Source organism: Vulpes vulpes, chromosome 5, assembly GCF_048418805.1.
Source record: "Vulpes vulpes isolate BD-2025 chromosome 5, VulVul3, whole genome shotgun sequence".
Classification (NCBI taxonomy): domain Eukaryota; kingdom Metazoa; phylum Chordata; class Mammalia; order Carnivora; family Canidae; genus Vulpes; species Vulpes vulpes.
The window spans coordinates 74,148,782-74,165,902 of record NC_132784.1 but is presented as its reverse complement, the minus strand read 5'-3'; the positions used below and the strand labels follow the sequence as shown (position 1 = coordinate 74,165,902).

At 43.0% G+C, this 17,121-nt stretch overlaps 2 protein-coding genes across 14 annotated transcripts in view; one reads left to right on the top strand and one right to left on the bottom strand.

The window, feature by feature from the left end:
* Nucleotides 1-17,121, bottom strand: part of DDB2 (damage specific DNA binding protein 2) — a 39,701-nt gene that overhangs the window by 13,087 nt on the left and 9,493 nt on the right. For 2 of the 12 annotated variants that reach the window (XM_026004041.2, XM_072758926.1), the window contains exons 1-4: nt 11,127-11,253; nt 10,872-11,030; nt 9,596-9,732; nt 9,029-9,220 (exon numbers count right to left, since the gene is read on the bottom strand). The exons of 4 other annotated variants lie outside the window; for them this stretch is intronic. In XM_026004041.2, coding sequence (XP_025859826.1) covers nt 9,029-9,220; nt 9,596-9,732; nt 10,872-10,998 — 456 coding nt within the window. In that variant the 5' untranslated portion in view covers nt 10,999-11,030; nt 11,127-11,253. Of the gene's footprint in view, nt 1-9,028; nt 9,221-9,595; nt 9,733-10,871; nt 11,254-17,121 lie in introns of those variants that run through there. 6 more of the 12 variants (XR_003235811.2, XM_026004046.2, XR_012001714.1 and 3 more) reach the window with 5 other exon arrangements.
* PACSIN3 (protein kinase C and casein kinase substrate in neurons 3) overlaps nt 11,199-17,121 on the top strand; it is a 20,891-nt gene continuing 14,968 nt past the window's right edge. Inside the window, exon 1 of one of the 2 annotated variants that reach the window (XM_072758945.1) lies at nt 11,199-11,902. The gene's annotated coding sequence lies outside the window, so the exon portion shown is untranslated. Of the gene's footprint in view, nt 11,926-17,121 lie in introns of both variants that reach the window. The other variant, XM_072758944.1, reaches the window with a different exon arrangement.

Below are 17,121 nucleotides of genomic sequence, written 5' to 3'. Positions count from 1 at the left end.
GCATTTTACCACAATAAAAAGTAGACAAAATCATACTTAGTGGTAAAATATAAGCCTACTATGATCAAGAACAAGACAAACATGTCTGCTATCGTCAGTATTCAACAATGCACTAGAGGTCTTTGCCAATGGAATAAGGTAAAAAAAGAAGTATCAGAATAGTAAAGAGAGAAATCAAACACTCATTATTTGTAGATGGCAAGATTGTGTAGGAAAAAAATTTAAATTCTCAGATAAACTATCAAAATTAATAGGTGTGGATTTCTGCTTTCAACCAAGATGGAACATCAGAAAACAAATATATCGTCCTGCCTTAGACAACTACAAAAAATGGACCAGATACACGAAATAAGTTCTCAGACATTGGACAACAGGCAGCACAAGACATGAGGGAAAGAAGGGAGGTAGCCCTGCAATTGCCCCAGCTTAACTGCTTGGAGAGAGTACTCAGGCTGCAAGACAGGGAGGAACCAAACGGCCTAGCAATCTCACTGAGCTGAGGAGACACAGTTTTTGGAAAACCAACATAGTAAGAATTTGTGGGCAAAAGGCTCACAGAGAAGGAACATCCTGGAAAGTTTCACAAGGGTCCCCTCAAGTTTTTGGGAAGTATTAATGTATAAACATGTTTGAGGAAACTACCCAAGACTGGGAGAGGGGGCAAGGAGAAACACCCATAAATAAGTAGGGGAGAAATCCTCAGAACAATCTGTATTCTGACCATCCAGAGAGAAAATATTTTATATGCAAAACATCAAGTCTTCAGAAGGGTATTGCCTCAGGGTGAGAACAATTTAATATCTATTGGCTGCCTTAAACCCATGCTAATTGGGATAGATTGAATAATGGTCCCCAAAATATCCATGCCCTAGTCCTTGGACCCTGTGAATAATATGCTAGATGACAAAAGGGACTTTGCATATGTGGTTAAGGATCTTGAGATGGGAAGATTATCTTGGATTACCTGGGTGGGACTGATATAATCAAAATCAAAATGGTCTTTATAAGAGGAACATAGGAGGAGTCAGAGTCAGAAAGGAAGGCAATGTGATGACAGAAGTAGAAATTGCAGTGATGCACTTTGAAGATAGAAAAAGCAGCCATAGCCCAGGAATTTAGATGGCCATAAGAAGCTGAAAATAGTAATTCTCCCTTCAGAAACTTGAGAAAGAACGAGACCTGCCAACACTTAGTCCTGAGTCCAGAAAAAATGATTTCAGACTTCTGACCTCCAGATCTCCAGAACTGTAAGAGAATAAAATTGCGTTGTTTTAAGACACCAAGTCTGTAGTAATTTGTTATAGAGGCAATAGGAAGCTAATATAGTAACTATATTAATGAAGCTTAAGAGCAAGCCAGAAAGTATCAAACTGATTATAAGTAACTGTGTCCTAGAACAAAGACCAACAATATTTAAAAGAATATAACATAATCCAACATCCAACAACATAAAATTCACAATGTCTGGCATCCAAGGAGAAATTACCAGGCATGCAAAGAAGCAGAAAAATAGAACTCATAACCAGAAGAAAACTAAATGGATAGAAACACCTTCAGGAGTGACATAGAGGGCAGCCTGTGTGGCTCAGTGGTTTAGCACTGCCTTCAGCCCAGGGTGTGATCCTGGGGACCCGGGATCGAGTCCCATGTTGTGTTCCCTGCATGGAGCCTGCTTCTCCCTCTGCCTGTGTCTCTGCCTCTCTCTCTCTGTCTCTCGTGAATAAATAAATAAAATCTTAAAAAAAAAAGAGAGAGAGACATACATGAGGGGCACCTGGGTGGCTCAGTTGGTTGGGTGTCTGGCTTTGGCTCAGATCATGATCTCAGGGTCCTGGGATTGAGCCCTGAATCAACTCCCTGCTAGGTGGAGAGTCTGCTTCTCCCTCTCTCTATCTGCCCCTCCCCCTGCTGGTACACAGTCTTTCTAATAAATAAAATCTTTTAAAAAGGTGTCATAGATGATAGAATTAGCAAAAACATTAAAACAACTATTATGCACATACTCTGTGTATGGTCAAGAAAGTAGAGGAAGTAGTGAACATGAAAAAATAAATGGAAGATATTGAAAAAGGCCCAAAATCAAACTTCTAGAGACTATATACGGTATCTGAAAAGAAAAATACATCTAATACAGATTAGGTAATGCAGAAGATCAGTGAATATGAGACATAGCAATAGAAGCTATGCAAAATAAAATGGGGGGATTAAAAAATGAACAGTTTACCAAAGACCTGTACGACAATATCTAGTAGCCTAACATATATATAATTGCAGTCCTGGAAAAGAAAAGAGGAGGGGAACTATTTGAGTAAATGATGCCTAAAATTTTCCAACTTTTATGACAAACCCACAGATCCAAGAGGTACAATGAACCCCAAAGGGGAGAAACGTATAGAGAAACACACCAGACAAATCACAATCATTTTTAAAGCAGCCAGAAGAAAAAGAAAGAAAGACAGAAAGAAGAAAAAAGGAAAAAAAGGAAAATCATGTTAAGAGGAACATAAAAATGAAAGAAGAGGGGTGCCTGGGTGGTTCAGTCAGTTAAACATCTGCCTTTGGCTCAAGTCATGATCCCAGGGTCCTGGGATCAAGCCCTATATTGGGCTCCCTGCTCACAAGGGAGTCTACTGCTCTTCCTCTCCTTTTGCCCCTCCCCCTGCTCATACTCTTTCTCTCACTCTCTCAAATAAAAAAAAATCTTTAAAAAAATGGATGAGATTAGACTTTGCATCAGAAATCATCTCTAAAGTAGTAAAAACAAGAAAAAAAAAAAAAGAAAACCAAAAGCTTGTGAACCAGCAAAAATATCTTCTCCAAAAAAGACAAACAAAAGGAAAAAAAATGTATCACCAACCAACCTACATTATAAAAAAATATCACTGGAAATGGCAAATACGTAAGTATTAAAGTTTTCTTCTCATTTAAAGAAATCCTTAAAAGATACCTACCCTGTACCCCAGTCATTCCACAATTAAGTTCTTAGTCAAGAAAAATGAAAACAAAACAAAAATCAATTAATTAAAAAAAAGAAAAATGAAAACATACATCTGCACAAAGCCTTGTACATAAATGTTTATAACAGTTTTATTTTTATTTGGAAAAAATCCAAATATCCTTCAGTAGATGAACAGATAAATTGTGGTACATTGATATAATGGAACACTACTAAGAAAGAAAAAAAAATCCTACTGATACATGTAAAAATGTAGAAGAATCTCAAATAATTATACTGACTGAAAGCTAGAAAAAAATATATATAATATTATTTATATAAAAGTCTAGAAAATGCAAATTAACCAATAAGGATAGAAAGTAGATTTTCAGAGGTAGGGAGGGGTGGATTACAAAGAGGTATGAGGAAACTCTGGGGATGAAGGATATGTTCATTATTTTAATTGTGGTGATGTTTCACAGTTGTATATATATGTCAAAGGTCACCAAATTGCACACTTTAAATATGTGTAGTTTATCATATATCAATTATATCTCAATAAATATCTAAGAAAAAACAAAACAAAAAAGATAACAGACTATATAAAGCAAAAATATTAATGTATGGGGTTTCTAATATATGTAGAAGTAAAATGTAGGACAAGGAGAGAATAGAGAAAATGGAAGTAAATATATAGTTGTAAAATTCTTACAATATATGTGATGCGGTATAATGTTATTTGAAGGTTCACTCTGATGAGTTAGAAAAGTATATCATAGACCCAAGACCAAACACTAGAAAAGAGAAAAGGGGGATCCCTGGGTGGCGCAGCGGTTTGGCGCCCGCCTTTGGCCCAGGGCGCGATCCTGGAGACCCGGGATCGAATTCCACGTCGGGCTCCCGGTGCATGGAGCCTGCTTCTCCCTCTGCCTGTGTCTCTGCCTCTCTCTCTCTCTCTGTGTGTGACTATCATAAGTAAATAAAAAAAAATAAAAAAAAAAAAAAGAAAAGAGAAAAGGAAAGGGAAGTATAACTATTAATCCAATAGTGAAGATAAAATGGAATCATATAAAGTACTCAATGAAAAAGGCGACAGGGAAAAAAAAAAGGCGGCAGGAAAGAAAAGAGAAATGGAACAAAGAGACAGGACAAATAGAAATGGCAAGGTGGTAGATTTAAACCCGAACATATTTATAATCATATTAATGTAAATGGTAAAATGCTCCAATTACAAGGCAGAGATTGTCAGGCTGGATATATATATATATATATATATATTTTATGATAGTCACACAGAGAGAGATGAGAGAAAGGCAGAGAGACACAGGAGGAGGGAGAAGCAGGCTCCATGCACCGGGAGCCCGACGTGGGTTCGATTCCGGGTCTCCAGGATCACGCCCTGGGCCAAAGGCAGGCACTAAACCGCTGCGCCACCCAGGGATCCCCTGGATATATATATATTTTTAACATGGTCTATAGGAAACCCATTTTATATACAAATGTGCAAATAAATTAAAAGGATGGGGGATGGTGACTGGCTGGTTCTGTATAACATGTGCCTCTTGATCTCAGGGTTGTGAGTTCAAGCCCCACACTGGGCACAGAGCTTACTTAAAAAAAAAAATAATAGGGGCACCTGGGTGGCACAGTTTGTTAAAGTGTCTGACTCTTGGTTGTGGCTCAGGTCATGATCTCAGGGTTGTGAGATCGAGCACTGTGTATGGCTCTGCACTCAGCACAGAGTCTGTTTGTCCTTCTCCCTTTGCTCTTCCCCCACCCCTACTCTCTCTCAAATAAATAGACTCTTTAAAATCATAATCATAATCATGATTAGAAGAAGAAGAAGAAATACTTAGAGGGGAATTTAGAGCATTAAATGATTATATTAGGAAAAGGAAGAAAGATCTCAAATAATGTAAACTTCCATTTGAAGAAACTAGAAAAAGAACAAAATAAAGGTTAAACACACCAAGGAAAAGTATCATAAAAACCAGTGAAAAGGACACAGAAAAACAGAGAAACACATTGAAACTAAAAGCAGTTTTTTTGAAAATTTCAATAAAATTGATAAACCTCTAGCAAGATTAATAAGTGGAAAAAAAAAGACACAAATTACCCATATCAAGAATGTGAAGGGAGGTATCAGTAAAGATTGTGTAGACATTAAGAGGATAGTAAGGAATTACCACTAACAAATTCATGTCACTAAATTCAACAGGTAAAATGAACAAATTCCTTGCAAGACAAACCAAGCTCGTTCAAAAGAAAGAGAGAATCTAAACTGTCCCATAGCTATGAAAGATATTGAATATATAGTTAACAACTTCCCAAAGTAGAAAACTAAGTTCTAAAAATACTACAAAAATTTTCAGGAAGAGATAGTATCAATTCTACACAAATAATTCCAGAAAATACAAGAGGTAGGAACACTTCCTAACTCTTTTAGTGAAGTCTGCATTACTCTGATACCAAAGGCATTACAGAAAACAAAAGGGAACTACAGGATATTCTTAGTGGTTATCGGTATATGATTGATTGATTGATTTGATCGATTGATTTTTTAAAGATTTTATTCATTTATTCATGAGAGACACACAGAGAGGCAGAGACATAGGCAGAGGGAGGAGAAGCAGGCTCCATGCAGGAGCCTGACTTGGGACTCGATCCTAGAACTCCGGGACCTCATCCGGAGCCAAAGGCAGACACCCAACCACTGAGCCACCCAGGCTTCCCTCTGATATATGATTTAAACTAGACTATCTGATATAATAAGTAAAATATGACACCTTCTAGGGTAGAATATTTATGTAATAATTAAGTAGAAGTATGGGTGTGAACAATAGTGTATACCCACAGAAAAAGATGCCCCCAGCAGAGATTTCAAGTAATATTTATTCCTTATGCTTTTCTCTGCATTATTTGAAATTTTTACAAGCATGGATTATTTTACAATAAGAGTAAAATCAAGTTATCTTCACGTTGAAAATGTCATATGTGTTTCCTTGCCAAGGACCTGAAAGATGTAAAGATCGTAGCCAATATTGGAGGGCTAAAGAAGTAACAAAATAAGGGACGCCTGGCTGGCTTAGTCAGTGGAGGATGCAACTCTTGATTTGGAGGCTGTGAGTTCAGGCCCCAAATTGGGTGTGGAGCCTACTTAAAATTAAAAACAAAAACAAAAACAAAAAAAAACACCCTTTTTTAATTAAAAAAAAAAAAGATGTAACAAAATGAAGCACTGCTGTTTTTTCAGTTCCTGTTCTCGAATAGACTTTTTGTCAGTATCTGGGAGTAAAAACAGACAGCTCTCCAGGCCACCATACCCTTCTTCTACTCCAGTCTAGCCTCTTGCTAGCCACCAAATTCAGATGCCCAGACTGATCTCCATGATGCTATGAGGAAATGTCACTTAAGTGCACATTATAATAAAGAGTGATGTAGGGATCCCTGGGTGGCGCAGCGGTTTGGCGCCTACCTTTGGCCCAGGGCGCGATCCTGGAGACCCGGGATCGAATCCCACATCGGGCTCCCGGTGCATGGAGCCTGCTTCTCCCTCTCCCTGTGTCTCTGCCTCTCTCTCTATCTCTCTGTGACTATCATAAATAAATAAAAAAAATTAAAAAAAAATAAATAAAATTGTCTATTTAAAAAAAAAAAAAAAAAAGAGTGATGTAGAACAAGAGCAGCCTCAGCCTGGCACAAGTTTAAAGCAGATGTCATTCCCCTTTTGGTCAGGAGGCTCTTCCCCTAGGACACCCTTAGGCTATTTCTTAAATTTTTCTATTCCCATGTCCTAAATTCCCAGAGGAAAAAAAATCCAAAAAACAAAAAAAACCAAATCTCTTCCTGTCTGAGCTCTGGGTTTTGACTTCAATTTAAAACTACCCCTTCTGCGGGGATCCCTGGGTGGCGCAGCGGTTTAGCGCCTGCCTTTGGCCCAGGGCGCGATCCTGGAGACACGGGATCGAGTCCCACGTCGGGCTCCCTGCATGGAGCCTGCTTCTCCCTCTGCCTGTGTCTCTGCCTCTCTCTCTCTCTCTGTGTGACTATCATAAATAAATAAAATTAAAAAAAAAAAAAAAACTACCCCTTCTGCTGGTCACCTGTCTCACCAGCTGGGCAGGAAGCTGAGCTCTGTCCACAGCATTTCTCTGGCTGCCTTTCTTCTGGCTTCAGGGACCTTTTTCTTTAATACCCATGTCATCCCAAGCCTGTTTAACCTGGCTTTTTCTGATGGGCTGCTTTAAAGAGACACTGTAGAAAACTCTTCCTGGGTTCACCCATGGCCTCATCTATCTCTTTTGTTCCATTTCTGGGTATATGCCCCAAAGAACTGAAAGCGGAGACTTGAAGAGATATTTGTACATCTATGCCCATAGCAGCATTGGGCAGCAATCAATCACAAGAGCCAAAAGGTGGAAGCAACCCAAGAGTCCATCAGCAGATGAGTGGATAAGCAAAATGTGGTATCTACATCGAGTGGGGTATTATTCAGCCTTAAAAAGGAAATTCTGACACCTGCTAGAATACAGTTGAAGCTAGAGGACATTATGCAAAGTGGAATAAGCCAAAGGTTAAATATCGTATGATTCCACTTACATAAGATACTCATGAGAGTGTCCAAATCATAAAGACATAAAGTAGAATGGTGGTGGCCACGGATGGGGAGAGGGAGGAACAGGGGTTAGTGTTTAGTGGGTATAGAGTTTCCCTTCTGCAAGATGAAATTCTGGAGACTAGCTACACAAGAATTCCAATGTTCTTAATGCTGCTGAACTGCACACTTAAAAATGGTTAAGATGATACATTTTAGGTGTATTTCATCATAATCTTTAAAAATCAGAACATTTCATACAAAAAAAAATCAGGATTTCTGGCTTCATTTGAACAAATCCGGATCTGATTCCATCATGGGACCTAGATTCCTGCATGTCAACCATCTCCAGTTTACCACTGACCCCACCCCAAGCATTCTTTTTCCTGTTTGGCTTCTTAAGCACGTGAGTTTGTGGCTTCTGCTCTAAAACCAGAGGGCTGTTTTTTCCAGAATAGCCCTCCATAGTCAGCCCCCTGGCTGTACAAACTAAGAGTCTTATCTTTGGTGGAAGGACCAACACCATGCCCCTCAGCAACTGATGATAAATACTAATCATCCCTTAAAAACGCTATGCCAAACTTTGCCCCAAACACACTCCCCCTTTCCTTTTTCTCTCCATTTCCCTAATTATTGCTCTTCCTCCCTCCCCACTCATCATGAGCCTTCTCTGCTCTTAACTCACAAAGAGGTTCTTCCTTCTCTCATGTTCTGTAGCATTTAGCATCCGTGTTGCCAGTTATCTTCTATGTATACATCCCAGTTACACTTGAAGGCTCTCATTCATTCATCAAATACAAAGCAGCTACTCTAGCCCAAACATTGTTCTAGGCACTGAGGATATGGTGGTGAACCAGAAAGATAAGGTCCCTCTTATCATGGACCTTACTTTCCAAAGAGGTTTATATGGGCAAAGACATACAAATAAGCAAAACATTTCAGGTACTGATAAATGCTGTCTCAGGGGGTGGGGTGTGTGGGTGTCGGTGTGGGGTGGGGTGGGAGTGAAGCAGGATAGGGAGTGAATGAATGAAGCAGAAGCTACTTTAGACAGAGTGGTCAGTGAAAGCTGTCTGACAAAGTATATTAAGCCAAGACTGGAATGAAAAGAGGGAGCCAGCCATGAGAAAACCATGGGAAAAAGTACCCCAGTCAAAGAGAACAGCAAGTCCAAAGCCCCAGTTTTAGGAAGAGAAAGAAATAGCTAGTGTGGCTAAAGCATCAGAAGTGAGGAAGACCTTAGTAGAAGACGAGGCCAAGAATAAAGAAGGGGCTCAGATTCTGTTCTATGTGATAACGTACAAGAGGGTGATCAATATTTCACACCTTCTAATGTTTTAAGGGCTGGCCCTCAATGAAGATTTGAGTATTGTTACCATTTACTTGTTTGAAAATACCCAGTTACTTCTGATCCCAATCATCTCCTTGTTACTGGATAACTTTCCACTCCTTCAACAAACACTTCTTCAGCACTATTGACTGGCACAGGGACTGCTCACCCCTTTAATGAAGGTAGGTTTGTCCTTCATGCCAAAGTTCCAGAGCATGATATCTCCCCCTTTGGAACCCACAGCCAGGGTGCTGGGGTGAGTTGGATGCCATGCCAAGGATGTGGCCCTCCTGTCAAAAGGGGCAGCCTTTTGGAATATCCGGTAAGAAGCCAGAGAATGCAAAAAGGACTGCTGGAGACCCTGACATGGAGAAAAAAAGAATTAAGTTGAATTAAAACCCAAGTCCTGGGTACACTGCCAATCTCTGCCTCCTCCACAGATGAGCTCTAGGGCCAAGTCCTCCCACCAGAGGAAAACTAACTGCCTGGCTCTGCGCATGAAAATATTTGCAACGTGCACAAACTAATCTTGGAAAGCAAGGGGGCAGAGTGCATTCCAGATGAGACCTTTACAGCATAAGACTTCTACCTGGCTGAATGCCCAGTAGGTCAGTCACCAAGGTAGAGGTGATCTGACCACTCTGACAACCCACTGAACCAACCCAGCCTCTAATTTTAGAACATCCCAGTAGTGTTCCAGGCAAACCCTTGAGCACTTCAGCCTGGAACGCCTCACCTGCTGCAGTGACGGCCAGGCAGCTTTGCCCAGCTTATGGTGGTGGAGCGCCCTGACGATGCTGCTGCATGATGGCGGGACCTGCAGGCTAGCCAACCCCGCCCAAAGGCAGCCTGAGTCAAATCTTCTGCTAGAACCTGCCAAGCAGAACAGACACATATTTTCCTCTCCATTCTCACGCACGGAAGAGTTTCCTGCTGAAATCTCAGAAAGAAAGCCTTGTTTTTTCATTCGGCACAGCCAATCTCTCCCATCACCTAAGGCCTTTCTGTGGTCTGCTCACTCTCATCCGGCACAAGAAATAAATAAGGAGTAGGGATTCAGCCTCTTGCCCCAAACACTCCCCAAAATAGTAATTCTGAAGCGAAACTAAATAAAAAACGATATGAAACCAAACCCTTGCAGGGTTGCTGCGTATTGAGCTAAAGAAACAAACAAGAATAAAGTTTATGAAGAACTCTTCCCAGTGGGTCGGAAAACTCATACTAGGGTTGAGTGACAATTTTAAAATCCCATATAATAGGCACAATGAAAGGATTTTAGGATAGCACAGAAGCGACCGGGGGGAAAGAAGTAACTTTAAATCCTATACTAAAATAATGTAGAGGTGACCCATTATTGGCCCCAAGTCCAATCAGTTTTGGAAACCAGCAGATCCAAAGGGTCTGGCATGGCTTGAAGTTAACTAAGCTACTGTTGGGGAGGTAAATTCACTTAGAATAGTAATAAAGATGTATTTGAGGACCTAGTCTCTAGGAATTTGGCCTCTTGACAACCAACTCCTTCTTCTTATGGACAAAACCCACCTCACCAACAACCCCCCGCTGGTCTTCTGTGTTGCCTCACACTCCTTTAGCCCCAGGTTCAAGCCTCAATAAACCTCAGAGAATGAGTTTCCTAAGGAAATTGCGGGTTCTTACAGCGGAAACCAAGGACACACAGCTAGCAACCATGACTATCGAAATTCAGCACACACACCACTAGGCAAAGTAGGATTATTTTAAGCAGTTCTCAGTGTATAGAAATCCTGGTACAAACAAGGAATTTGAAGGTCCGTTGTGTCTTATGTAATGGAGCTCATCTGCCTCTTCCCGGCACCTGAGGGGGGTTAAGCCCAAGCTCTATGATGTGAAAGGACCTGCAGAAAAATGTACAGCTCAAGGCATCCGAAACTTGGGAGGGCCTCGGGAAACCAGCAGCACCCATCCCCCACTCCAGCCTCCTGCGTGAGAACCCCAAAAGGCGGAATTATTAAAGCAGCAGGCGCAGGCAGTACCGGGGCCCTTCACACAGAGCTTCTTGGCCTCGGGCTCCAGCTCCCGGGGGCTTCTGCTCCTCTTGCTCTTGGGGCGCACAGCCACCTCTGGGGTCTTCTGGGTTTCTGGGCGTTTCCTGGGAGCCATCGCGTCTTCCGTGCGAAAGGGTACTATATGCCCTATGCCGAGACCGTGGAGGGAAGATTGTGAAGCCTCTGGGGAGAAACAAGGCGGGGACCGGGGAACTACGCCAACTTCCCGCCAAACAGCCTCACCGCTTTCAATCTGGCTTCTCGCTCCGGCCCCGCCCCTCCTGCGAAGACTGGGGCACGCGAGGGGAGGAGCTCAGGGGCTCCCTGGAGAGACGGGATGGCGCAGAAGTGTTGGGCCAGCTAGTGCCAGTCAGCTGATCTGCCAGAAATAAAGATGGCCGCCACCGCTAGACCACCCAACTTGAAGCCACCTCGGAATCGGCGCTGCCCGGCCTCGGCGCGTCCACAGGAGACCAGGTGCCAATCAAGGCTTAGGCTCCGCCTCCCCTGACTTTTAATTGGTGATCACACCCTCTCGGGCTTTAGGATTGGCTGGTTCTGGGGATAGACAGCTCTGTAGGGAGCTAGCCACCTCCCGGCGGTGGAAATCAAACTCTTCCCGCCGGCCAGCTTCGCCGTGGTGTGCGCTACTTGCTTCCCCGGCTCCGCCGAATCTCAGCTGCTCTGTGCAGAGTGGCTGAAACTTGCGGCTTTTAACTGAGGTTTCCCAAACCTGCCGAGTGTCGGCCTAGAGAGTAATGATGAGCTGGAGGACGTGCAGGCTAACCAGGCTTAGAGTCTTGTGCCCTGACTTAAGCAAGAGGCCGAGGCATTGACCCTCAGAGGTGACTCTCTGTCCGGCCCCCCGGGGACACAGTTCGGATGTATCCTATTTTCTGCGACGAGCCAGACCGGAGCTACGATTAGTGGAGTACTGCTGGGCGCCCACTTTCATTCTATCCGCCACGCTCGGACCCAGGCTCTATGGAAGGGTGAGAGGAGACACCAGTGCATTCACGGTGGGTCCTGCACTCCCGGACAGGTAGGGATAGGAGACATTGACAAGAATAAGTCTTGGGAAGAAATGAATGATCTAAAATAAAAATTCAACTATGGTTTCTTTCTTTCTTTCTTTTCTTTCTTTCCAGTCCATTTATTTGGGAGACCTGGGTGGCTCAGCGATTGAGTGTGTCTGCCTTCTGCTCAGGGTGTGATCCCTGAGTCCAGAGATCGAATCCCACATCGGGCTCTCTGCATGGCGCTGCTTCTCCCTTAGCCTGTGTCTCTGCCTCTCTCTCTCTCATGAATAAATAAATAAATAAAATCTTTAAGAAAAAGAAAAAAAAGTCCATTTATTTGAGAGAGAAAGAGGACAAGTGAGGGGAGAGGCAGAGGGAGGCGGAGAAGCTGACTCTCTCGCTGAACAGGGAGCCTGATGGCAGGCTCCATCCTAGGGCCCTGGGATCATTACCAGAGCCGAAGGCAGATGCTGAACCTACTGAGCCACCCAGAAACCCCCAAACATGGTTCTCCATGGGAAGATGGAAAGACAAAGCCAGAGTGTTAGAGAAGGGCAAGGCAAGCAGGTGGTTTCTCTCCTGGGGGGGGGGGGGGGGGGGGGCTTGTAGCAGTGTTTTCAGAGCTGTGTCACAGAAACCGACTCACCTCCTTTACTCAGACCAGTCAGGAATTTCACCTCAGCAAGTTTCTCCGTTTTAGGGGGATACTGAAATGTAAGGAATGACCCTGCCCCTAGAAAGGTTTAGAACCTACCGAGCAGAGAAGAAAACTATCTGTTAAACAAGTCAAACCATTCCAGGGGGAAAACAGCTGAATACTAATTCATGGTATGCTGGCCAAGGCTTTTAGATGCATTCAAGAAAAGAGAATTCAGTGGAGAAAGAAATATTTAGGAAAGCCTCACGGGGAAGATGGGATTTTGTGGAGTTTGATTTGAATTTAAGAGGAGTTTGGCTGGAGGAGAGAGAATAGCGTCCTGGGCAGGCGAACAGCTTGGTAAAAGTTAGGCATGTGTATGAGTTACAAGAAAGAGAGAAGCAGCCCCTGGCATCTGGGAACTGGCCTATATCAGTTAGACCTTGGTATTCTGTTGAAATAAACAATTGCACAAAACAACAATGGACAAGGCCACTCTGTGACCATGATAGACCAAGACAAAAACATGATCACTCATGTCTGAACACAGGCAGAAATAAGAACATTGTCCAAACCACAAAAATAACCAAACATCCCCATATTGCTTTGGCTAATATGAAAGCAGCTTCTTTGCCAATCACAGCTTTAGTGTTGCATTTGCTTCATTCCTCTCACCTTGTGGATAAGATTTTTGATACCCAATCATAGAATCACCCCCCACTTCCCGACAAACTCCAATTCAGAGCAATGCCCCACTTCCCCGAACCCTTATCCAAGTCATCCAAGGCAAACCAAGTCCTAAAAGTCCTTCCTAACACCTTGCAATGACGTTCCACCATATGCATTCCCCTTTGCATTGAGCAATAAACCCCAAGTTCAACTACAGGGGTGTCCTTGATGGAGTTGGAGGCATTGACATTTATGAGTCGGGTAGGAGGCAGCTTGAAGAGGAGAAAGTTGGTCATATTGAGGATCTGTTCAAAGTAAGAGAGGCCAGATGGAGGAGGAGGCTGAATGGCAGGCAGAATTCAAATTTCATTATTTCTATTGACATCAAAACCTACTGTGCTCCTGATATTATTCCAATGAAAGACAATGCTGAAATGAAAAATGCTCTTTGCCCCCATGGAGTGTGCTTTTTTAGGGTGGGAAAGACAGGTAATCCTACAGCTAAAATTGGGTGTAATGAGTTTATTGAGAGAGGAAGCATCGCATTCGAGCAGGGCTGGGGATGGGCACAGAAAGGGGATGCCAACTCTGCGTGGAGTGAAGAAGGAACAGTGTCAGAGAAGTTTTCCCAGGGAAGGGGCCCACTTAAGCTGAATTTGAGAGCTGGGAGGGATGGGGGAGGATATTCCCCAGAGAGAGTAGGAAATGGGAAGGCAGGGAGGCAGTAATTAGCCATGAGGGATTCATGAGCAGAGGAAATGTCCTGCTTAAAGCCAGGATTTCCCAGAATCTGTTTATAGGATTGGGGAGGTTTTCCATGGTGAATTAAAACAAAACAAAACAAAACAAAACAAAACAAAACAAAAACAAAAACCCAGCCATGCGTGAGTAGTAGAAACCTGCCTTGAACATGCTGGTAAAGTGTTTTGTTTCAGGTTGTGCTTTGGGGCTTTCTTATCTTGTGTTTCACCACAAACAACTGTCTAGGGACTTACTGTCATCCATTCCCATCTGATGGAACAACAGATGCAGGGTGGACAGAAGTATTCCATACATATTTTGTGATGCTGCTAATCTGATGATGAGGTGAATGGGGCAGCATTGCTCTGGTTTCATGCCTCAGACAGGCTGTGCTATGAAGCCTTGTTTATAGATGTTTTGGTCTTATCTGTGACACTACCTTTGACATAAGACATCACAAGGCAATTCATTCAAAAGCTGCTGGTGATAGCAAATTAAGGTCTCGCATTCACACTGGAAGCAGGGCAGACCAAGACCATGAGCATTACCCTAAATAAATGCCAGTTTCTCTGATCTGCAAAACAATATGTGGCTTACGTATTTTCTGGAACAAAAAGTATAGCGTAGTAGGAAGGGCATTGTACTTAGGTGGTATAGCTTGGGTTCCTCCTTTCACGTCTCTTAAGTTTCATCATCATGAAGTCAAGAGAAGGTACTAGGTGGTCTTTCAGATCCCTTCTAGTATTAAAACCTGGAATCTTGTGATGTGCTGTTCTGTTAAAGCAGCAGAAACTGGTGACTGCTTTTTTTTTTTTTTTTTCGGTCACTGCTTTCAACTCTGGCCTCCCTGTGGGAAATTTCCATCTAGTAGGAATCATTTTTCTGGTGCAGGCCGGTACATGACTCTGATTCTGATCAAGCCATCTATGGATCCAAAAGCTCTGCTGAGTCTACGAAATAATCCATAATCCATGGGGATGGTGCATGCAGGCTTCCCACACAGTTACTGCCTCCAGTGGTTTGCAAATGACAGTCTCAAGGGTTCTGCAGAGCTTGCAGGGAATTGGAGTTTAAATTCCTCCTAAAGCATTGGAAACAGACTGAATATAGCATCGAGTTCTTGTTCCCTGGCATCTCCTATACATACTTCAATGCCCAAATATGAATAAATGCTGTAAGAGTGCTAAATGAAAGCATGGCTTCCATCCTTTGTGAATAGCATCCATTTTCAAAAATACAATTTAGGGTAGCTTTGGAAGTGTCAGACAGCTGTGTAAATACCAAAAAAACCCCACCCCACCTTCTGTCTTCTCTGTGGGGCATGAGGCACCATCCACACTCTAAATCAATATCCTGCCATGGAAAACCATAGGTACAGGATGCCAGGAAAATTCTCTAGGCAGCCAGATTTGCAGGGCAACTGCCAGAGTGCTGAAATAGTCTATTTGAAAGTGCTTTGCAAACTGTAAAGTGTTCTACAAATAGAAGTTGTTATATAATCTCCTGGCAGTATGTTATATACTGATAAGATCTGATAAAGTTGGTGAAGGAGCTCTTTGGCATTCTCAAGAGTTCTCACCAGTCAGGTAGCCATCGTGGAAAGAGCAGGGGCCAGAGATTCAGAGACCAGGGGTTTGAATTCTGGTGGTGCCTCACACTCACTCTCTTCCAAAGACTGTAAAAATCCCAAGTAGCAGAAATAAAAATGATTCTGTGTTAGAACCAAGCCAGTTGCCTATGGGTGGATGAATCACATGCTAGCGGGACCGGAGGAGCTACATCTATATTCCCGTGCATTCCCGTCTTCCCACTCCAGTCTCCACTGCCCTGCTTTGGCTCCTGTCCCTACTATGACATCAAAACTCCAGGAGCATGTGACAAAAAACTGGTCCAAGGAACTGCAGCTAATTTACTGTCTCTAGAGGAAGGCAGTGGCCGCCTGGGTGGCTGTGGTTCTTACTGGTGAAGCCAAGAGCCTGGAGGAGGGTATCTTGGTACAAATCCACTCACACCCTCCCCAACACTTCAGATTTTCAGTGTGCATCCTCTCAGACACACTTACTGTACATTCCTCTTCGTGCTTGGCTTTCCCTGTGTCATCAGGCCCCAGAGTCTGAGAGTTTTGTCATAATTACAGGCTGCCTAGAAGACCAAGCCACATTTGTGTTGGCAGCATGGAGGCCGCTGATCCATTCTGCAAAGAGGCACATTAGCAAAACTGGATGAAGAACAACTCAGAAAGGCAGCCTGCTTTTTTAAGTTCATGTCATATTTTACTAGATTTCCAAGGCTAACAGCTGTGGCTTCCTCTAGCCTGCTGTGGTGGCTTGAGTCGTGGTCCCTGAAAAGATACATCCATATCCTAATTCCCAGAACCTGGGAGTGTTATCTAGAAAAAGGATCTCTGTAGATGTAGTTAAGGGTCTTACGAAGAGGAGATCATCCTGGATTGTCCCAGTAGTTCTTACCTCCACTGGTAAGCATCTTTATAAGAGTGAGGCAGAGGTAATATAACATCACATGCCAACTATACTTTGATTAAAGACAGCAGCGACAACAAACCATAGCATCATGTGTTGAGTTGTGAAATCACCTGGTGCTGTTGTACACCTGAAACTCATGTGACATCGTGTGTCAGCTATACTTAAGAAATAAAAAATCAAAAAATAAAAACAGGGAGGCAGAGGGGGAATGAGGAACAGAGAGAGAGAGCTACAAAGAGAAGACAGTGTGAGGATAGAGGCAGAGGCTGGGGTGATAAAACTCTATGCCCTCTATGCCAAAGATTGCCTGATTATCAGCAGCCACCAGAAACTAGAAGGGCAAGGAAAGATTATCTCCCAGCACCACCTGGGGAGGGAGCATGGCCCTGCCCTTACTTTGATTTGGGATTTCTGGCCTCCAGGACTATATATATATATATATATATATATATATATATATATATATAAGAAATTTCTGTTGTTTTGAGCCACCTTATTAGCCCTTGAACACTAAGACACCCAGTCTCTGCTGTGGGTGCTCAGTATCACCCAGTGGGAGAATCGTTCCCTGATGTTGGGGCCAGACATCTCCCACATTCCCATGTCCTTGCTGTGTCTTAGAGCAAATCTTTTTTTTTTTTAAGATTTTATTTATTGGGATCCCTGCGTGGCGCAGCGGTTTGGTGCCT